Source organism: Diorhabda carinulata, chromosome 4 (assembly GCF_026250575.1).
Source record: "Diorhabda carinulata isolate Delta chromosome 4, icDioCari1.1, whole genome shotgun sequence".
Lineage (NCBI taxonomy): Eukaryota > Metazoa > Arthropoda > Insecta > Coleoptera > Chrysomelidae > Diorhabda > Diorhabda carinulata.
In genome coordinates, this window is record NC_079463.1 from 11758270 (window position 1) to 11776690 (window position 18421).

At 33.3% G+C, this 18421-nt stretch overlaps 1 protein-coding gene across 1 annotated transcript in view; it reads left to right on the forward strand.

The window, feature by feature from the left end:
- The first annotated feature begins 350 nt into the window (after positions 1–350).
- The window catches only part of LOC130893353 (G protein-coupled receptor kinase 2), a 35965-nt gene continuing 17894 nt past the window's right edge, over positions 351–18421 (forward strand). Inside the window, exons 1-3 of the mRNA XM_057799368.1 lie at positions 351–813; positions 868–963; positions 14961–15184. Coding sequence (XP_057655351.1) covers positions 762–813; positions 868–963; positions 14961–15184 — 372 coding nt within the window. The 5' untranslated portion in view covers positions 351–761. The remainder of the gene's footprint in view (positions 814–867; positions 964–14960; positions 15185–18421) is intronic.

Below are 18421 nucleotides of genomic sequence, written 5' to 3' on the forward strand. Positions count from 1 at the left end.
ATGTTGGTTTTAAAGTTCAAAAAAATATCATGAAGATTTAGGGGTTTTGTTAAAGTTAAAATACACCTTTTTTATTTTTTATCGATTCAAAATAACGTCGTATGTTTTATGAATTTGGCGTATTACTTCATGATAGCTCTGTATTTCATGAATGAGTGAAGAAGTAGCTCAACAATTTTATATAAAATTAGATTATTACTTATATTATTAAATTAAAATTTTATAAATTCACGTTCTAATGTCTGTGTTAATTTAACGTAAAATCGGTTCTAGTGAATTATGCAGTACGTAACTCAGTATCCAGTGTATACAGCACATTTCGTCTCTTTTCAACCTGCTCTTTCCCTGTCAGTCATCGTCAAGTCTGGCGCATACGATGAAAACTCATGAGTAAGGAGAACGCGTGTGCTATGGTGCCGATCGGCTGTGTAAAATCCGCAGAGAAAGTAGTGTTTAGTTAGTATTTCTACCAAGGGTGGAAATTTTAACACGGGGTGGAATTTAGGACACACCCCACACGTAGTACTTCATTTCAACGCGTATTTTGATCTACGATAGCGTGCGTTTATCTGTCGTTGTCGACTCTTCGATGTGAGGGTGAAACAAAATTTGACAGTTCCCAGAAGTGTATGATATTTAAAATAAAAAAGTGATTAAAAGCCTTCGATTTGGTAATTTATCACTTTTAGATAAAAGATTAATGGAAACGGGTCGTTATAGACCCGACCTGCCGGGTATAACAAGTATTCAAACTGGAACTAATGGAATTAGAAAACATAGTTGCAAATACCGTTTATTTAAAAGCAAGAGAGGGTAGGTTTTTCGTACAACCACTTCGATGGCGATAAGAGTTTTTGTGTTTTATAGGTGGATCCGATACTAATAAGGGCAAAAGTAAAAAGTGGAGGAAAATACTACAGTTTCCACATATCTCACAGTGTATTGACCTTATCAACAAAATAGGTATTTATCACTTGTTTTCGAAAATTTATTTCACTGTAATTGAGGTTAGATTTCGTATATATTTATTTACAAGGCATAGATAGAAAGTTTAGTAAACAAATTGGATAAATTTAATTTTTCTTTTTACAATATTTGCTTTTATTAAATACTAATCAGCTGATTATATATAATTAGGTACTTACTTAACACTTAAGTAAAGAATACGTTCTTTTATTGAACATACTTCAGTTTCGACTAATTTTTTTACGCTATTAGATTATAAATTAAATAATTATATGTTTTTTTTTTTAATTTTTACATCGATTTTAAGATATAAATATTTATATAACGTAAATTAGAAAAAAATATTACATCTGCTTTTAACATTATACAAATTAACGTCCTATTTTTATATATGTGGTATTAGTAGTAGAGGAGGAAATGATTTTAAAAATATGTATAATATAGGTCATAACTAAAATAAATTGAAATTCCATATGGGATTTGGTTGTTGGTATCTAATATTTACCAACAAGTTCATTTAACCCTTTAAGTGTATTTGTCCCTCCAGTTATTTTTGATATGCAAAATTATTTTATTTTATTATTCACTCTATTTACCATGCTTTTGAAAATAACTATTGTATAAAAATCATATTTGTATATCTTGGTTTATTGTTATATCCCTCATCGGGGACTTTATGTCTAAGAGTAATAAAAAAATAAGTCGGAAAAATTTATCAACAGAGTTATTTGCAAAATATATAGCACTTTCGAAAGTACTAAATAGAATTGGAAATAGAAATATATAAAAAAGAAAAATATGAACTACTTCGAATGAAATTCGGGTAAACAATTCTCCCCTTTCATTGAACACAGATGAATTTTGCATCATGAATTTTCTTTTTTTTTTCAAACCATGATTGGTGTATGGTTGTAGCCATCATACATCATTTCTACAAAAGGTTTTACCTCACATTTTTCTTTTTGGAACCGCAAAACTCAAGTTCCTTAGCTTTCGCCTCTTAGGATGATTTTTAACCAGTATGCTCTGCAACTTTAAACAGGCATATGATTTAGTATTAAGAAAACACCTGTACCAAGCTATAGTAAAACTTGGAATACCTGGGAAATTAATACGATTGGTGAAAAGGACATTAAAGAAACCGAAAACATAGTAGCCATAGATGGAATATTATCATAAAAATACCAAATAAAAAAAGGCTTAAAACAAGGCGACCTGTTATCAACAGTTTTGTTTAATTTCCTATTAGAGGTGATTTTCAGAGATAAAGAACTACGATTCTAAGTAATGATTTATAGTAGCAAAAGGCAAGTCCAGGCATATGCAGATTATGCAGATGTCGTAGTGCTCATAATCAGAACAAAACAGGAACTACAGAAAATGTTTTCACTATTTGAAAAAACAGCAAAAAGATATGACCTATGTGTCAAGGAACATAAGACCAAGTATATAGAAATGGGTAAAGACTTTTTAAGTGACAACCAATTGAAAATTACTTCAGAGCAAAACAAGGAGTTAGTTGATAGAGTACAAGAGTTTGAATACCTGGGATGACTATAATAAATAAAAGAGACAAAATTAAAGAAATCGACAAAAGATTGGCAAGAGGCTCTAGGAAACCTATTAAGGTCCAAAGATAAAGGATAATGAAGCTAAAAATTTACAGGACAGTTATACAACCGGTGTTGTATGGTATTGAATGTTGGGGTTTGAATAAGAAAGAGGAAAACAGGATAAATGCATGAGAAAGAGGAGGGTTAAGAAAATGAATGAAGAGATTAAAAGGCTATATGGTCAGGCAGAGATCAGCTTTATAGTAAGGGCGTTGGTTGGGACATATAGCCAGAATTGAAGAAAACAGGTGAGTGAAAAGAGCCTTAACAAGTAGAGTATGCGTAAAAAGAAGAGAATGTCCATATAAAAAAATGTCTAGATGTATATAATGACCAGATCTAATTCCCAGCGACTTTTCCCTTTGCCAAATTTCACTTATAGAAGGGAGATTTCCATCAGACCTGAACGAAAACGACTATATTGAGGAATAAGAATATTTTAAAGGGCTAATAAGGTTAGAGCATCATTATAGTATAAACTTAAAAGGAGACTAAGTTAAAACATTGAAATTTTTGAGGAAAAAAATATCTTTTTACTTTTTTGGGTCCGAAACTTTTCAAACAACCTTTGTAATTATAGCTAGACACTAATTTTTGTACTAGAATCTTATGGGATAGTATATCCTCAAGAAATTGCTATTTTTTTTATAGATTTTTGCTAAAAACATAGCTGTGAACCCCTAAATTTAAAAAAAATTCAAATCTCGAGTTTGCTTTGCCCCATAAATGAAAGCTAATGCCATAAAAAACCTTGGATGTAAGCCTTTATTTTGTGTGGCACAAAGCGTTTAGAGAAGGTCGTGAATTTGTCGAAAATTTACTTTATACCTCTGTTAACGACGATAACATTGAAAAATTGAGGTGTCGAAAGATAGTAGAGGCTCTCAACATCCTATATTGATCGACTAAAGAGATTTTGGATACGGTAAAGTATGAAATCAAAGCAGAGGTGTGAACTTAGGCTCGATTCTTTCGACACGAACCTCGTACAATCTTTGTATCGTTAATATTCTTGATACTATTTTTTCACTAGTGAAGATTTATATATTTCGCATAAAATAAAAGTTTAGATAGTCGTACCTTGAACCACATTACCAAATATTATGTCACGATTTTCGATATGCATAGTAATAACGTATATGTATCTAAAATATGTATGTAGGTGTTAATTATACTTATATTTCAAACAATTTTTGTTGTAACTTATCAATCTCTGTCAGATGATCCGCTGTTAAATTATATTTATTAGCAAATTAAATTGGGCAAGTTGAATATTATAATTTGTAGAAAATAACGCGAATGGTGTAGATCTAATCTTTGGTCCTAATTATTTCATTTAAAATATGATGTAACATTTTAGAAAGGTCCTTATTTATAATATTCATACGTTGTTTCAATATTATAGAAAAAATAATTGATGAAGAAATTAACGATGTAGTTTAAAACACCACGTTACGAGGACTTATACTTAAGTTTTCAGATATACAAACAAAAATAAAGATTTATAATTCGATAGGGCTTAAGATCAATACACTTTTGCATGCGTTTGAACCAATTGTCGAAGCATTTTTTTCATTCCGATTGAGGTACCTCCAAAACATGTGATTTGAATGCATCAGCCGCTTCATCAGGTGTAGAAAAACGTTGATCTCGCAATTTATTTTCAATCTGCGGTAATAAGAAGAAATCATTGGGTGCCAAACAAAGACTGTATGGCTGATGACCCATCAATTCGATGTTTTGACTGTTCAAAAATGTTTTTGTTTGACTGTTGTTTGAGAGCTCGCATTGTCGCATCGTCTTCTGCCATTGGTTTCCCTGATTTTTTCCAACACTTTTCACGCACACATACCCAGTTATTCCGAATAAATAGGCGACTATTTGCATCGAAGTTCTTCGTGCCTGATCAACTTTTGTTGGATTTGGCTCGTCTTGAAAAAATCATACAGTCGATTTTTTGAATATTGAATGTATGCGAGTGGAACTAATGTAGTATGCCTCAATCTCCCGGTATGGTACATGGCGATTTTGCGCACAGCACGTTTCGAATTTCGCCAAAAACATTTAATTGGCATCAGTTTAGGCACATTATGAACATTCCTAGACTGAGTAGTTTCCATATCTGGCAAAAACATAAAATTTCCCTCAATATGTTTGTTCTTCATGTACTGCATTAATCTAGATCTTTTTTTCATATATTTTGGTGGTTACTGAATTTCCAACACATTCGAAATACACTTCTGAATTGTCATCGATACTGATTTCAAAATTTTAGCAGGCGAAAATTCGTCACCGTGACTTCTAAGTTTTAATTTTTTTTTTTCATTTGTTGCTTCTCTGAATATCTGGGTGCCGACTTTCTTGATTTTCTGCCCAATTTTCGCAAACTGCTTCCCAGTTTCTCCAGAACCGCTTAAACCAAAGTTTCTTTCTTATTTTTTGGTATTTTTTTGCCTTTCTGTTTACTCCTCAATCGAAATACCTCTCGACCAATATCGTAAATTGTTTGTCTGCTGATTACCTTTCCCATTTCTTCAGATATAGATAAAACTTGCAGTTATTTAGATTTCCTTTACTTAAAACTAAACTTCTAACAGATACATAATGTTTATACTTGGGACATTTGACAACGGATTTTTTGCCCTCACATCCTTATAGCAAAAAATCAGTATAATAACGATTATAATCATTAGCACCTTCTTGTACTCAATGAGGTCTTAGCCTAACATAGAAAGAAACGTCATAAATATTATTTCTCAATACGATTTCCCGCACTTTTCAGAACCTCTGACTAAAGCTTCTATGCCGCTATAAAAATAAAAAGTATCTTTAGAGTCAAATTATTCGTACACTTCTTTAATTTCTGTTCATTTCCATCGTCACTGTTAAGTATTTACTCCTCAACTGAACCTTCAGCTCTGCAACCAAAAAATAGTCAGACGGGACCAGACCAGGACTATGTGGTGGGTTTTTATTCTCTGTGAACCCACAATCGTTTATAGTAGCATTGGAAATCGAAGCAGTGTGGACTGGAGCATTGTCATGAAGCAACCGCCTTCTAGCATTTAAGCTGCTAATTAAATTGCTTAGACTTTATATATTTTATATTGCCGAATAAAAGCTCTTCCTAATAACATAAAGTTTATAAAAATCGGCTAAGCAGAAGCGGACTTACAGGCATTTTTTCGTAACAAGGCTCCCACTCTCCCCCATCTTTTATTTGAAGAGATAGCCTAAAACTAGTGGAATGAAAAAAGCGCAGAATTTATTGTAGAATTCGAGTTTCATATATAAAGTGCCACTTAATGATAAAATTCTGAAAATAATTGCCACATATTTCTCGGGGCCTTTCTTAGTTGCTCAATATAACAAGTTAAAAAATGTCTTCATTTTTGGTTTTTCGGAAACTGTTGAAACGATTCTCGTATTACCTGAAGTCCCTTGATTATCCAAAAATTTAAATATACATCAGCGAATTTTGTATTTTTTAATTTTCGAACGGTATATTTTAAATTTGAAAGGGAATATAATATACAATAACTAATATATTACCTATTAAGTAATAGTCATGACGCAAATGAACAAAACATAACAAGGTCATCATAATTCCATTTCGTTTGTATGTTTGAGGTGAAGAAATGAAATGAAAATAAAAAGAAGATCGTAATTTTTTTAGAATGATATAATAATAATATTTATTCGATAATAAAAGTTAATGTTCGATTCTACAAAAATATTAAGTAACTAGATTGCCGGCTTAACATCGTATTTCTCTCATTATAAAACGAAGATAGTGTAGATCTCATAATATACACTCCCGAGCAAAAAAATCAACTAGGGTGACAACCCTGCAATTGCCGGGAAAAACTAAACTAAACACGAAAGTGTATTTTTCATAGTGAAATCATAACATTCTACTGTATGAGTTATGAAATAAATTTGGTTGTTTAGGTTTTATTTGGAGATAAAAGTTACTACAAAAAAGAAAATTGAGAAAATTTACTTACATAAACTGAGAAAAAAACATAAATACGCGGGTCGAAGAAAGCGGACATGCACTGTAGGCGACTGAGAAGCTCTCGCACTACATACTCCGCCATTGTTGACATTCAGGAGTCAGTCGGCGTCGCGCTACAGCCACCTTAACATGTCCGCTATTATTGATCCTTCAGCCAAGGGTGATTCGTTTTCTACAGGCTGAAGGCCATAGAGCTGCAGAAATCCATCGGATAATGAGTCGCGTATATGGGGAAAACTTCATGAGTGATGGTGTTGTGCGTGAATGGTGTCGAAAGTTTAAAGATGGCCAAAACGATGTACAAATCTGTCGTTTCAGATGACCTAGTTCAAAGAGTTGACAGAAAGGTTAAAGAAAACTGCAAGTTCACTATTACTACTTTGTCTACGGAATTTCCAAAAGTTTAAAGGTCTGTTTTGTACTCTACTTGAATTCATTGATGGCAACTTTCTTTGAAGAGGGTATTGAAAAGCTTGTTCACAGATATAAGAAATGTCTCAATCTCTTCGGTGATTATGTCGAAAAGTAACCAATCTTTTGGTAATAAAATTATTGTTTTATATGAACTTGTCTTTTATTTATAATCAGAGGTTAAAAAAACGGCCCTCGTATATGGGTACGTATGAAAAATAAAGAAACAGATATGAATTTGAGAGTTTAGTATAAAATAAAAAATACAATAATTTTAATCATGAAATGCCGATAAACAATTTCGTTGTTACCATACCTATTTTGTCAGTTATCATGGAGTTTTAAGGTACATCTTGATGTCTAGCAGGAACTTTCTTCATTTTCTTTGCTATAGTTGGTATGCCTGGATTAGATGGAGCAAGACTTCCGTGTCCAGAAATGGGTGTTCCACTCTATTGTAATTTGAAGGACGCCCTCTGGCGCAAATGTTCTGAAACAGCTTGCTGGAAATCAAATAGAGACATGTAAACGTCTGAATTGTTTCTGCGTCAAAGAATCCAAGAATTCACAACACACATGTCTATCATATAAAAAAATATTCGTTTACACCATTTCTTGGATCTCGAATGAATTCTATACAAACCAATCATAGAGACCTATAAATCAACGCCCCCAATATGCCGGTTATATACTTCAACTGCTTGAGAGCAGACAGAACCTAACCTAACCTTCGTTTTGTAGTCGTTAGTTCAGTACCTACATAAGTCGAAAGTATATTAACCGGTTTGTTATCAAACTAAATAACGATATATACATTTTCTTGTTGTTGTTTTTTCAAATCCTTTTCTGGTGAAATATCTATATTAGGAACACTGTTCAGGCGCACTGTACCTAGAGGTAAAAATTCGATCTTCGTAAGATTTACCTAGAGCTTAGGGCTATTGAACCAATTATCAAAAAAAATCTTATGATTAACATGTCTTGGTTCGGTTTCAGTAAGAGGAATCACGACATTACCGCTAACACCCAAGTCTAGTGCACCTTCAGGTCGAGTACTTTGATTACCAGCAAAAATGTTTGTTTCAAGTCATGACGTACTTTTGTAGGATTTATCTATTCATCAACTGCCAGATGTTCCTCTTTGAGCACTAGTAAAAGTTCAGATCAAGAAGAAACATTTTTTTGTTGCAGGTTCGCTATAATAAATGTATCCAATTAAGAGGAGAATATGTTGAGTAATAAAATATTTTGACATTGAAATAAGGTAGTACTCCATTATGCATAAACCAATGTTCCAATCTTATTCATAATGACAAAACGTCAAAAAAATCCGGAAGGTAATTTTGGAAAAACTCTAAATAAGCTTCGCTAGTTAGTTGGTTTTGTAAAATAACTGGTCGAATCAAACAATGATCGATAAGGCTTCAAATTGTAGGTCAAAAAGTGTTTACTTAACATCTTTTCGGTATATAATTGTTAAATCGATGATTCTATTGAATTTTAACTATGAAACGTTTTAACGATATTGCAATAATCTAAATTAGAGTTTCATAAATTAATGTAGTATCAAATCTAATTTCCTTTTCCGAATCGACATTTATACGTTTCCTACAGATATAAATTTAACCTTGAGGTCCATAAGCGATTATTAACGACATATACTCCTTACAAATTACTCGCACTTTATGATTATAAAGTCTATAGGAAATATTTTGTAGTACAATCATTACATCAACCATATAAGCGCCCAAATATTCTCTTCTTCCACACATTGAACTCAAACAAACTGAAACAACTTGACTTGTCCACAGATATGACGAATGCCTCTATCTCGCTCTTTATCAATTTTATTTCACTCCAATACCTACACATAATTTTCGATATCTCATGTGATCACAATTTAAAGACCGTAAAATGTCTAGAAATTCTACGGGAATTTACTAATCGTAATTCTTCGTGTTTTCTGGATCAGGACAAATTTGCTGACGTGTAGCCTGAATATCTTCGAATACAACAGTATCATCCAAACAAAATTCCCAGTATATTACATTCAAGCTGCGATGATTGTCATCAACACCGCATCCTTAAGATTTTAGGAAACAATTGTTGAAATTTCTAGATCCGTTGGCGATATTCATACTGAATTTATACCAATACTCACGATTACACTGTCTGACGCGCGTTTCGATAACCAAGTTATCGTCTTCAGTGTCTGAAGGTAAACTTCGCTATCTTGGTTGTCGAAATGCGCGTCAGACTGTGTAATCGTGAGTGTTGGTGTAGTGTATTAAGTATGAAGAGATTATCGCTCTTAGAAGTCATGCTCATTCGCCCATAGCTCGACGACGATTCAGGGATGGAATAAACAACCACAAAAAAACAGTCCTCGTATCCCTGTATGGATTCAACGACAACTACACCTTTGAAGCCCATAGCTTGGAAGTGATTCCCTTCCAATCTTCCCTATTTTTTTCTTTCGTTTTGAATTCATCTCTTTTTCTCTCTTAAGTCTTCCATCTTCTCAGCGTACCATCTTGGTATTGTTTCCTTGTTCTTTGCCCATAATTTTGTTGCTCTAAAATTTGGCATTTTCTGTATGTCACCCAACCAATCTATTCTTTTAGATCTTATTATTTTGCTTAGTTGTACTACAAATAAATTCTGTGTTTTGTTATTTGTTATTAAAGCTATTCCTTTCCTGCATTTAATATTTCTGTGAAGTGCTCTACATATCTTCGGATCATTTCGGTCTCATCCATTATTACTTTCCCATTCTTATTGCTCAGCAACAACTATAAAAACTCTAAATTGTTTATAATCTTTATTATTATCAGGTATAATAACCTCGAAAAATTTCTTTTCGATATCAGAGGAACTGCCGCCGATTATTGTGGATAAGTTTTCTTATCACAGTTTTCGTTTATAAATCAACAACTATAGTATTAAACAAGAGGAAGAGATTAACTTTTGCGATTGTCGTTTCGATAATAAAATATTATTGGTAATACCCCTAAGAGGTCAAAAAAAAATGTTGGATAGAGATTCATTGTTCAACCTGCTCTACAAAGTTGTAATTTTGTTGTAAATTTGATCTCTTCCAAGAATATTATATGTTTTATTCTATCCTCTCATAAAGCGCCTACAATTTTGGTATCTATTCGTTTGGGCGGGGGCTGGTTCTTTCGTCGAATTGAGATCACTTGGTCTAGAACCCAATGAGAATAGCTATCACATGTGTGAGTAGTCTGTTCGTAAAACAGTCTCTTCAGAGTTGATTGCTAATACCTGGTAGAAGACAAGCTAAGACCTGCTCCAAGAATGTCGTTGGTATTTGGAGAAGAAAGAAATAGCAATTTAGTAGTGCTCAATCTTCGTAATAGAGATAGTGTCGTGTCTTCTGGTGTTTATGACTGTCAATCATCTATCTTATTGAAATCAACGTTCTTCTTCTCATTGTTGATTTTCTTATTAGGATATCCAAAATAGGGACTTTAATCTCTTAACGATATTGCTGCACAATTATTCCCAGGCAATTTAAAATGCTTCACAATTAATGGTGACTCCAAATCAATCTCACTCGCACCAATATCTAATCGCCACCTCACGGAGTTTCTACAATTTCTACATAATCTATCCATGAAAAAAGTGGCCTTACTGAGTGCCAGGAAAACGTGTATCCTTTTTGGCGATTCTAGTACGCCTTGAAAGATATTTCAAAACCTACTCAAACCAAGCTGAATTTGAATTAAAATTAAAAACTTCTACGTAACATGTTTCTTTATCGCCCACTTTGCTTTATTGTCTATATTATAAGCGATCAGGGTTGAATGAATAACAAAAATATTTTATATTCGTCTCCAATACGTGTTTCGCATCGAATTTCATATTTTCCACTTTGCCATAAACTTCCCAGCGGACAAAAACCGCCGTATCTCTCATATGTCAACCGTTTTACATCCTAAATGCATGGAAAATGTAATAAAGTTGAGATACACAATGCCGTATAGTGACAGAGTGTGAAGCCGCGTTTTTTTACATATTCGGTTGTGGCTAGAATACCGACACCCGTTGGGATATAAATCATTGGGGACTGCGCGCTTCGTCTCCAAACTATGCATATTTTAATACCTTCGAGGAATTTTGTGATTAACTTCCCAAATCTGCTATTTTATACACCTACTGTGGTTATATTTTAACGGAATATGTCATGCAGGTTTGAATATTTATTGTGGAAACGAATAAAAGAGATAAAAATAATTTCTGATGACTGTTTATACGGATTTGGACGTTGGAAGTTCATTACTTAATGAATGGATGAAATGTTCCTCCCCAAATTGAGTCACGGTGATGAAGCTAACTGAAAATCATGAACTGGATGATTCTACTGGTTTTTTCAAATACGTTTTTTGCCATTCGGAATGTTTTTAAAGTAAAGGCAATCGGAGAAGATCAAAATCTTGGAAATAATTTTGAATGATTAAGATATTATTTAAGACAATGTAGGTCATTAAAATCGGCATTTTCGTGCGATAAACTTCCCCACTAAGATGCTATTGCTAAAAACAAGTTCGCGAAATGGGTCCTTAGGCGGACGCTCTCTAGCTACAATGGAATTTTAAAATTCGGAGAATTCGCGCGGCGCTTTCCTTCTGTTTTTTTATAAATGGCGAACGCGTCTTTGATGTTTCCTTTTAGAACTTTTTATTATAACAGACGGTTTATTTACAGTAATTCTTTGACATAATTTTTAGAAAAAACTATTTTTTTATTTGTTGTGTTTCTTTTTGTTCTAAAACTTTGTTAGTTTAGTTAAAGAACGACTTGAATTGAAAGTAATGGCAGAATTTATTTAAGTTATATTTATAAATAAATTATTATAAGTTAAGTGTATTGTTTAGTGTGTAAATAAATTAAGAACGTAAAAGACACTACGAATACGAAGAGTGTAAATAAATACAAAAAAATTTACACTATGGTTCAAAAGCAAATTTGTGGATTATATTTAACAAATACTACCAGTTTCAAGACTTCATAAGAAAAAACGAACGCTTTAGTTATCGTTAATACATCAGTAACCCAAAAATATTGTATATTTTATATTCTGTTCATTATTTTCCAATATGATGTATGGAAAATCCCCTCGGGCGACTGAATTAGAAACAAAGAGCTAATATCGAGGCTCTCTAATTCTCACTGAAACTCCGGGTAATTACATTGAAGTATTTCGGGTCGGAATCGTAGAGCCAGACCGTAAAAAACTCCTGCTGTTAATCCTTGGAATTCAGTAAGGGTTTGAAGTGGTTACATCACAGTGAATAAGTCATTTTCTCATAGAACGATTATTACAAGGTCGTTTTACGCTGAATTTCATCGAAATTTTAGGAAGTTATTTTCATCGGGAAGTTTTATGTACTAGTCAATTAAAACGAGAAGTCAAATTAGATATTTTTTAGGATGAGTTGGTTTCGAGAGACACTTATATGTTCCAACATCATGATATTTTTAAAAACAGAAAACCGTTTATATATTTTGAATATGCGTTGATCACGCTTGCCGACAATTTTAGGAGCTACCATTCGAAAACAGAACGACGTGGAAGCAACATTATGTAATATAATATTTTTCGATAAAGAAAGATCCGATAATTCCTAGTTCTTATGACATGGCACACCAAAAATTCACTTCCTGTTTAATTGCATTTAGTCAAGGAATTGACTAACAAAAACCAGGAATTTCTGAGCAGTAAGACGTATCAAGATGCAACTAACTGTACAAAAATTATGAATAAGAAATGGAAATTGCATTTGTGCAGAAAACCGTGTATTTTGAGAAGTGCATGGTTAAAAAATGAAAAAATTACTCGATGTTAACTTTTTTTTCCACTGCTTTATAATTATGTTTCTTCATCTTCGTCGTCTTCCATTCAATTTTCTTCGTCTGCACGTTTGTTTGGCATAAAAATTTTCTTATTCATTTCATATTAATTGTCTTATATTTATGATGACTAAATGCTGTTTTTAACAGTGGCATTCAAGCAGTATTTATCCCTTTAAACCCATAAGATATATGTATTCGGCCAACTTCATAACGAATTTCAACGTGTTTCCAGTAACGACGTAGACGTCGGCCACCCTGGGCACCAAGTACCTCGTAGATCTCTTATCCATTTATATATAGAAAGTATCCTTTCACCAAAGCGGATGTTGCCAGTGCCATAGCGGCGAACCCTAACTGGCGCCATCCTCACTTCCAACTGCAAACCACTGGTTAGGTCGAAATCTGGCGTAGTCGCCGATAATATAGATTCTGTTGGTAAATGAGGTGTGTGAAATATATCAAAATAAATTATTTCTACTATTCACCTCTGAAATAATTTCAAAATCAAATATTTGAAAATTGTATTCTGCCCAGGAAAGGCGTTCGCTGAATGAACGCATGGACCAAAAAGCGACACTCTTTCGCTTTGTCTTAAGTTCGGGTCTCAAGCTCGAACGAGAGTTGTTATACCATTCTGATGAGACGTGATAACGTCAAAACTACTCGTTGGTTAGAAACCACTTTAATTTTTTATTTCTTACACCTTTTGATATGTTTACGTTTCTAAATCGTCTTGATCTTAAGTCTATTCTGATTTAAAATTAGTTTTTTTATAATTCTTGAAAGACAGTTAAAAATTTGACGGTTCTACCTGTTGCGGTCTTTATCAAAATATGCTAGGGAATGGATTAATAAACTATTTTGTAGGAAAATTCATAATCTATTGGGCTAAAAAGTTTGAAATACATTGAACACTTTATTTTTAAAAGAGAAACGTTCAAAGGGCTCCAAAACGGTACCAGTAACACGTTACTGTGAACTTTGAAAGGTTATATCTCGCTTAATTCTGAAGATACGAAAAAATTCAAAAAAACAAAATTTTCATAAAAAAAACTTATCTTCATATTTTATTTTTGACGAACAATTTAAAAAAAAAATGGAAAATGCTTTCTCCTTTGAAACCATAATTTTTTTCAGAATCAAGCTCTCTGAACCATTCAAACTTCTTCTTTTTATCTTTTTATTTGTATTCATTTAAAGTGATTTGCGAATTTCATTTAAATTAGGGTGGCAATATCAGGGAAGAAATGACGTTTTTCCATGAAATGAAGGGATTCTATCTCATTTTCGTCATAACTCCCTTATTTTATGAGTTACAAAGACTTATAAAGTCTCATTTGAATGGTTTTTTAAATTTCTCTGTAACAGATTTAATATATTTTTTCGTAACATTAACCGTTTTCCACTAAATCAATTTTCAATTTTTCAAAATCTTCGGTTCCCTAAATAAGTTCCACCTTTAATAAATCACAGCTCGGTTTATATTAGGTCTATAAAAAAAAACATTTTTTTTTACTTTTTTAAAAGCTACATTCGACCTCCTTACGGTTTTTTCTATAAAATCCCTCTAGTTGGGATAGTATTCACCACCAGAGTAAAAGCACTTGTAGGCATGCTTTTCAAGGTATTTACTATCTACTCTTAAAATTTCAAGAAAATCGATGCGTCTTGATGAAAATCTGAGGTGAAAACCGTCTTTCACTAGACTATTACTGAACATAAATTCCTGTTTAAACATTTGTCGTCAAAGGGATAAAAAAAGTATCGGGGCACAGACAAAAAATCAGCCATCATATTGAAAGTCTGCTATCACATCTTCCGAGACTTAATTCACTCGTATCATATCTCAAATTGAAGGCCTTCATTTACTGAGTCTTCTTAGACCAAAATAAACAACTTACCTCAGTTAGAACTCGAGATATGAAAGAAGAAGCCTATAACAACATCGGTCACGTTTGAGTATAACTTAAAGAGAGCGCAAGTTGAGTGACTTTGAATGCTTGATGACAAATCTAGGTATAAATACCGTGCAATCGAAAAAAAAATGAAGGAAAAATATTTTTTTCTAATTACAGATGTTCGGTACGAATACATCGTAGATCAACAACCGATCGGAAAACTTTTATTCGATCAATTTTGCGAGCAAAAAGGTCCCACTTATCACCGTTGTCTTAGATTTTTAGATGCCGCTAAACGATATGAAGTCGAAACGGACGAACAGCGCTTCGAATTGGCCAAGGCCATCAAAAAAGAATTCATGGTCGAACAAGAAGGACAACAGAGTATTTCCCTACCAGAGGTAAGCATCGGTTATCTTTAATTCTTTGTTAATGTATTCGCATTTAAATCTACTTGATTTAGGCAACTTTTGTTACATATCACCCTCTTTGAACAATCTATTTTCATATGCTTCGTTTTTCTCTACTCAAATTAACTTTAGAGCTTAATCTCTTGTCGAACTATTTGATTATTATTCTGCCAGCTTAATACTTGAAGCACGGTCCGGTCCAGTTGGAATTGAGGTGTTTTTGGTTGCTGTAGTGCCAATTTGGTTCCCAAATTACGTGACGCTGTAAAAGAAAACCGCTCTGGTGAAGTTGTGTGAATCTGTGTCGTCATAACCCGCCAACTTAAGCAATCGCTCCAGACAGGATAACAAAAACACCCTTGGGAACATCTTTATCCGATAAGTATGATCAATTTCGCGAGGAAGTTGGTTAGGCACTGAAATGGCCCCGATATAGGAAAGCCTTTCCTCTGCATGGCTGGGATTGTTGGTGGTTTCTTTTGATGTAATCGCGTGAGGGATGTGAAAAAACTGAAAGTAATAAGGGCAAAAAGTGGCTCAAAGAACCAGACAGCTTTGTTTGGAGAATGTGATAGATTTTGTTTTTATTGTAAGTAAATTTGGTTACACCTACGGCTGTATTATTCATTGACTATTTGGCTGGGGAACCGTTTCACCAAGTTACAGGAAATATCGACGTTGAACGAGGGATTTAGGAACGGCTTTCATCTAATGGCGAGATAATTTTCTCGGAAATCTTCGTTTCGTTAGCAGTCAAAGCAAGGAAGCTTCCTCTTGGTTTTAGATAATCTAGTGGTGATTCAGGAGATTAGAACAGTGTCTGTGACAGTGAAATTGTTTGATTCGATGGTGTGAATAGAATGTAAATGAAAGAGGAGTGTTAGGAGACTTTGCATCATCATTTGCGGCTAACAACGGCCAAAAATATTGAGTATTGTACAACCCTTGGATTATTAAGATTAGAGATAGAAGAGGCCATAGACATATATTGACTGAGGCATTATGCATACCTCGAAGTTTCCCTTCCCGGAAAGAGATGTTAATCTAACTAGGAGGTTATCGCTTATGTTGAAAGAAATACGATTCGGAAGGGTTAAAAAAATTGGAGAATCATTATAAAAATACTTAACCTTTTCACTGTTACGAGGTGGGAGTTGACTATACCATTAGAATGCTTTCAACGGCCTATTTTAGTCGGTGGCATCAGTTAAATAATGAAAATCTTGCGCACGACTTTAGGGGTAGTCCGCTAGCATAGAACATTCATATGGTGTAACACGTCGGGAAAGAACCTCCATGAAGTTGGCACCTCCGCTATGAAGTTATAAAAATTTCGATGCTTTGCTTTGTCATCAAAAATAGCATTGAAAGAGCCAGTCCTCGATGGGTAACGAGTTAATCTGAAAGAATAAAGAAGGGTGAAAATACTTGCAGGCGTGCGGCTTTTTTCCATGTTAAAAAATCTTACTATGGATATTTTCAATAGTAACCTTCATAAGTGGTAAAGTGATAAGTGACAACTTATGAAAAAATATTTTTTTCGAACCAGAAAAATGTAGAACAACTTAGAATAGCTACAATCTTGAAACTTCGAAAATGCGGTCCCAGCTCAAAAAATAGATATTTTTTCTTCTTTTTCTCTAAAAGTATCCTTCTTAATGTTATGCCGTTCTGGAACAAAGTAGAAAAAACGAAGTATTTCCTAAATAAAATTAAAAGATAGAACAACCTGAGCAACTTTCTAGAAATTCTCTAGAATTTTCGTTCCCAACGCTATGCCGTTCTGGAACTAAGTAGAAGAAACCTAGAACTACTTCTAAGCTAGAACATCTCATAAAATAGCAACTTCCAGCTGAAATGTTGGATTTTTTTGTTGCTCTGGATCAATGTAGAACAAACCTGGAACAACTTCCAAAATTTAGGAAAAAGCTAAAATAACACTCGGATTTTTTTCTCAATTTCCCTAAAAGTTTCGTTCTAAGTTCTCAGTCATTTTGGAACAAAGTAGAAGAAACCTAGAACTTCCAAAATTTAACAAAAAGCTAGAACAACTCATAAATTGGCGAGTTCTCAACAATGCTATACTTTGAAGATGCCATTGCAAAAATCGGATTTTTTTGTTAATTCTATGTTTCGTTCTCAACGCTATGTAGCTCTGGAAAAAAGTAGAAAACACTTAATACTACCTCAAAAATGAAGGAAAAAGCTAGAACATCTCATAAAATAGCGATTTCTCGAAATTGAGATCTTTAAGATACGATTCCAGCTGAAAAATCCGATTTTTTCTCGATTTTCTCTAAAACTTTCGTTCCTAATGCTCTGCAAAAAAAGTAGAAGAAACCTAGAACTAATTCTAAATTCTAGGAAAACGCTAGAACATCTCATAATATAGCGTCTTTTCTAAAAATTAGAACTTTGAAAATACGATTCCAGTCCAAAAATCGGATTTTTTGTCAATTTTATCTAAATGCTACGTTCTCAACGCTATACAGCTCTGTAACAAAGTAGAACAAACCTATAACAACTTCTAAAATTCAGGAAAAAGTTAGAACACTTAAAATGGCGAGCTGTCGAAAATGCAATACTTTAAAGATGTAATTCCAACACAAAAATCGGATTTTGTTTCAATTTTCTCTAAAAGTTTCGTTCCCTGCCCTAAATCGTTCTAGAATAAAGTAGAAAAAACCTAGAACAACTCATAACTATTTCTCGAAATTATGGCGATAGTTAATTAAGTAATTTATTCAATATTATAAAGTTTTCTTTCGGAAGAAAGATTCTAGAACAGTTGAAAACATACTTGAAACCACTCGCTATATTTTGGAAAAATATAGAGCAAACTTGGAACAGCCAGAATCGCGATATCTTAAAAAATTTTTCAATAATTTCCTTCTCAGCCCTATGCCGTTTTGAAAAGAAGTAGAACAAACCTGTCTCGACTATATACGAGGACGTCGCAATGAAAGGGTTTCATTAAAAAAATATGAAGGGAAATAATTTCTTGTTACTTTGTTGGGTCACACAATTTCAAACAATCCTCGTATATGAAAAAACTCTAATATTTACAGGAAAATTTACATACACGAAAATTATCGTGTCATTTTAACAACGAATCCAATGGCGATTCGAAAATTTTTTAAATTCATAATACGTATTTATACATACACAAAATTGTGGTTTATATAAATACCAAGACCACCCAGTAGTTTCAGGCGTGAATAGATTAAT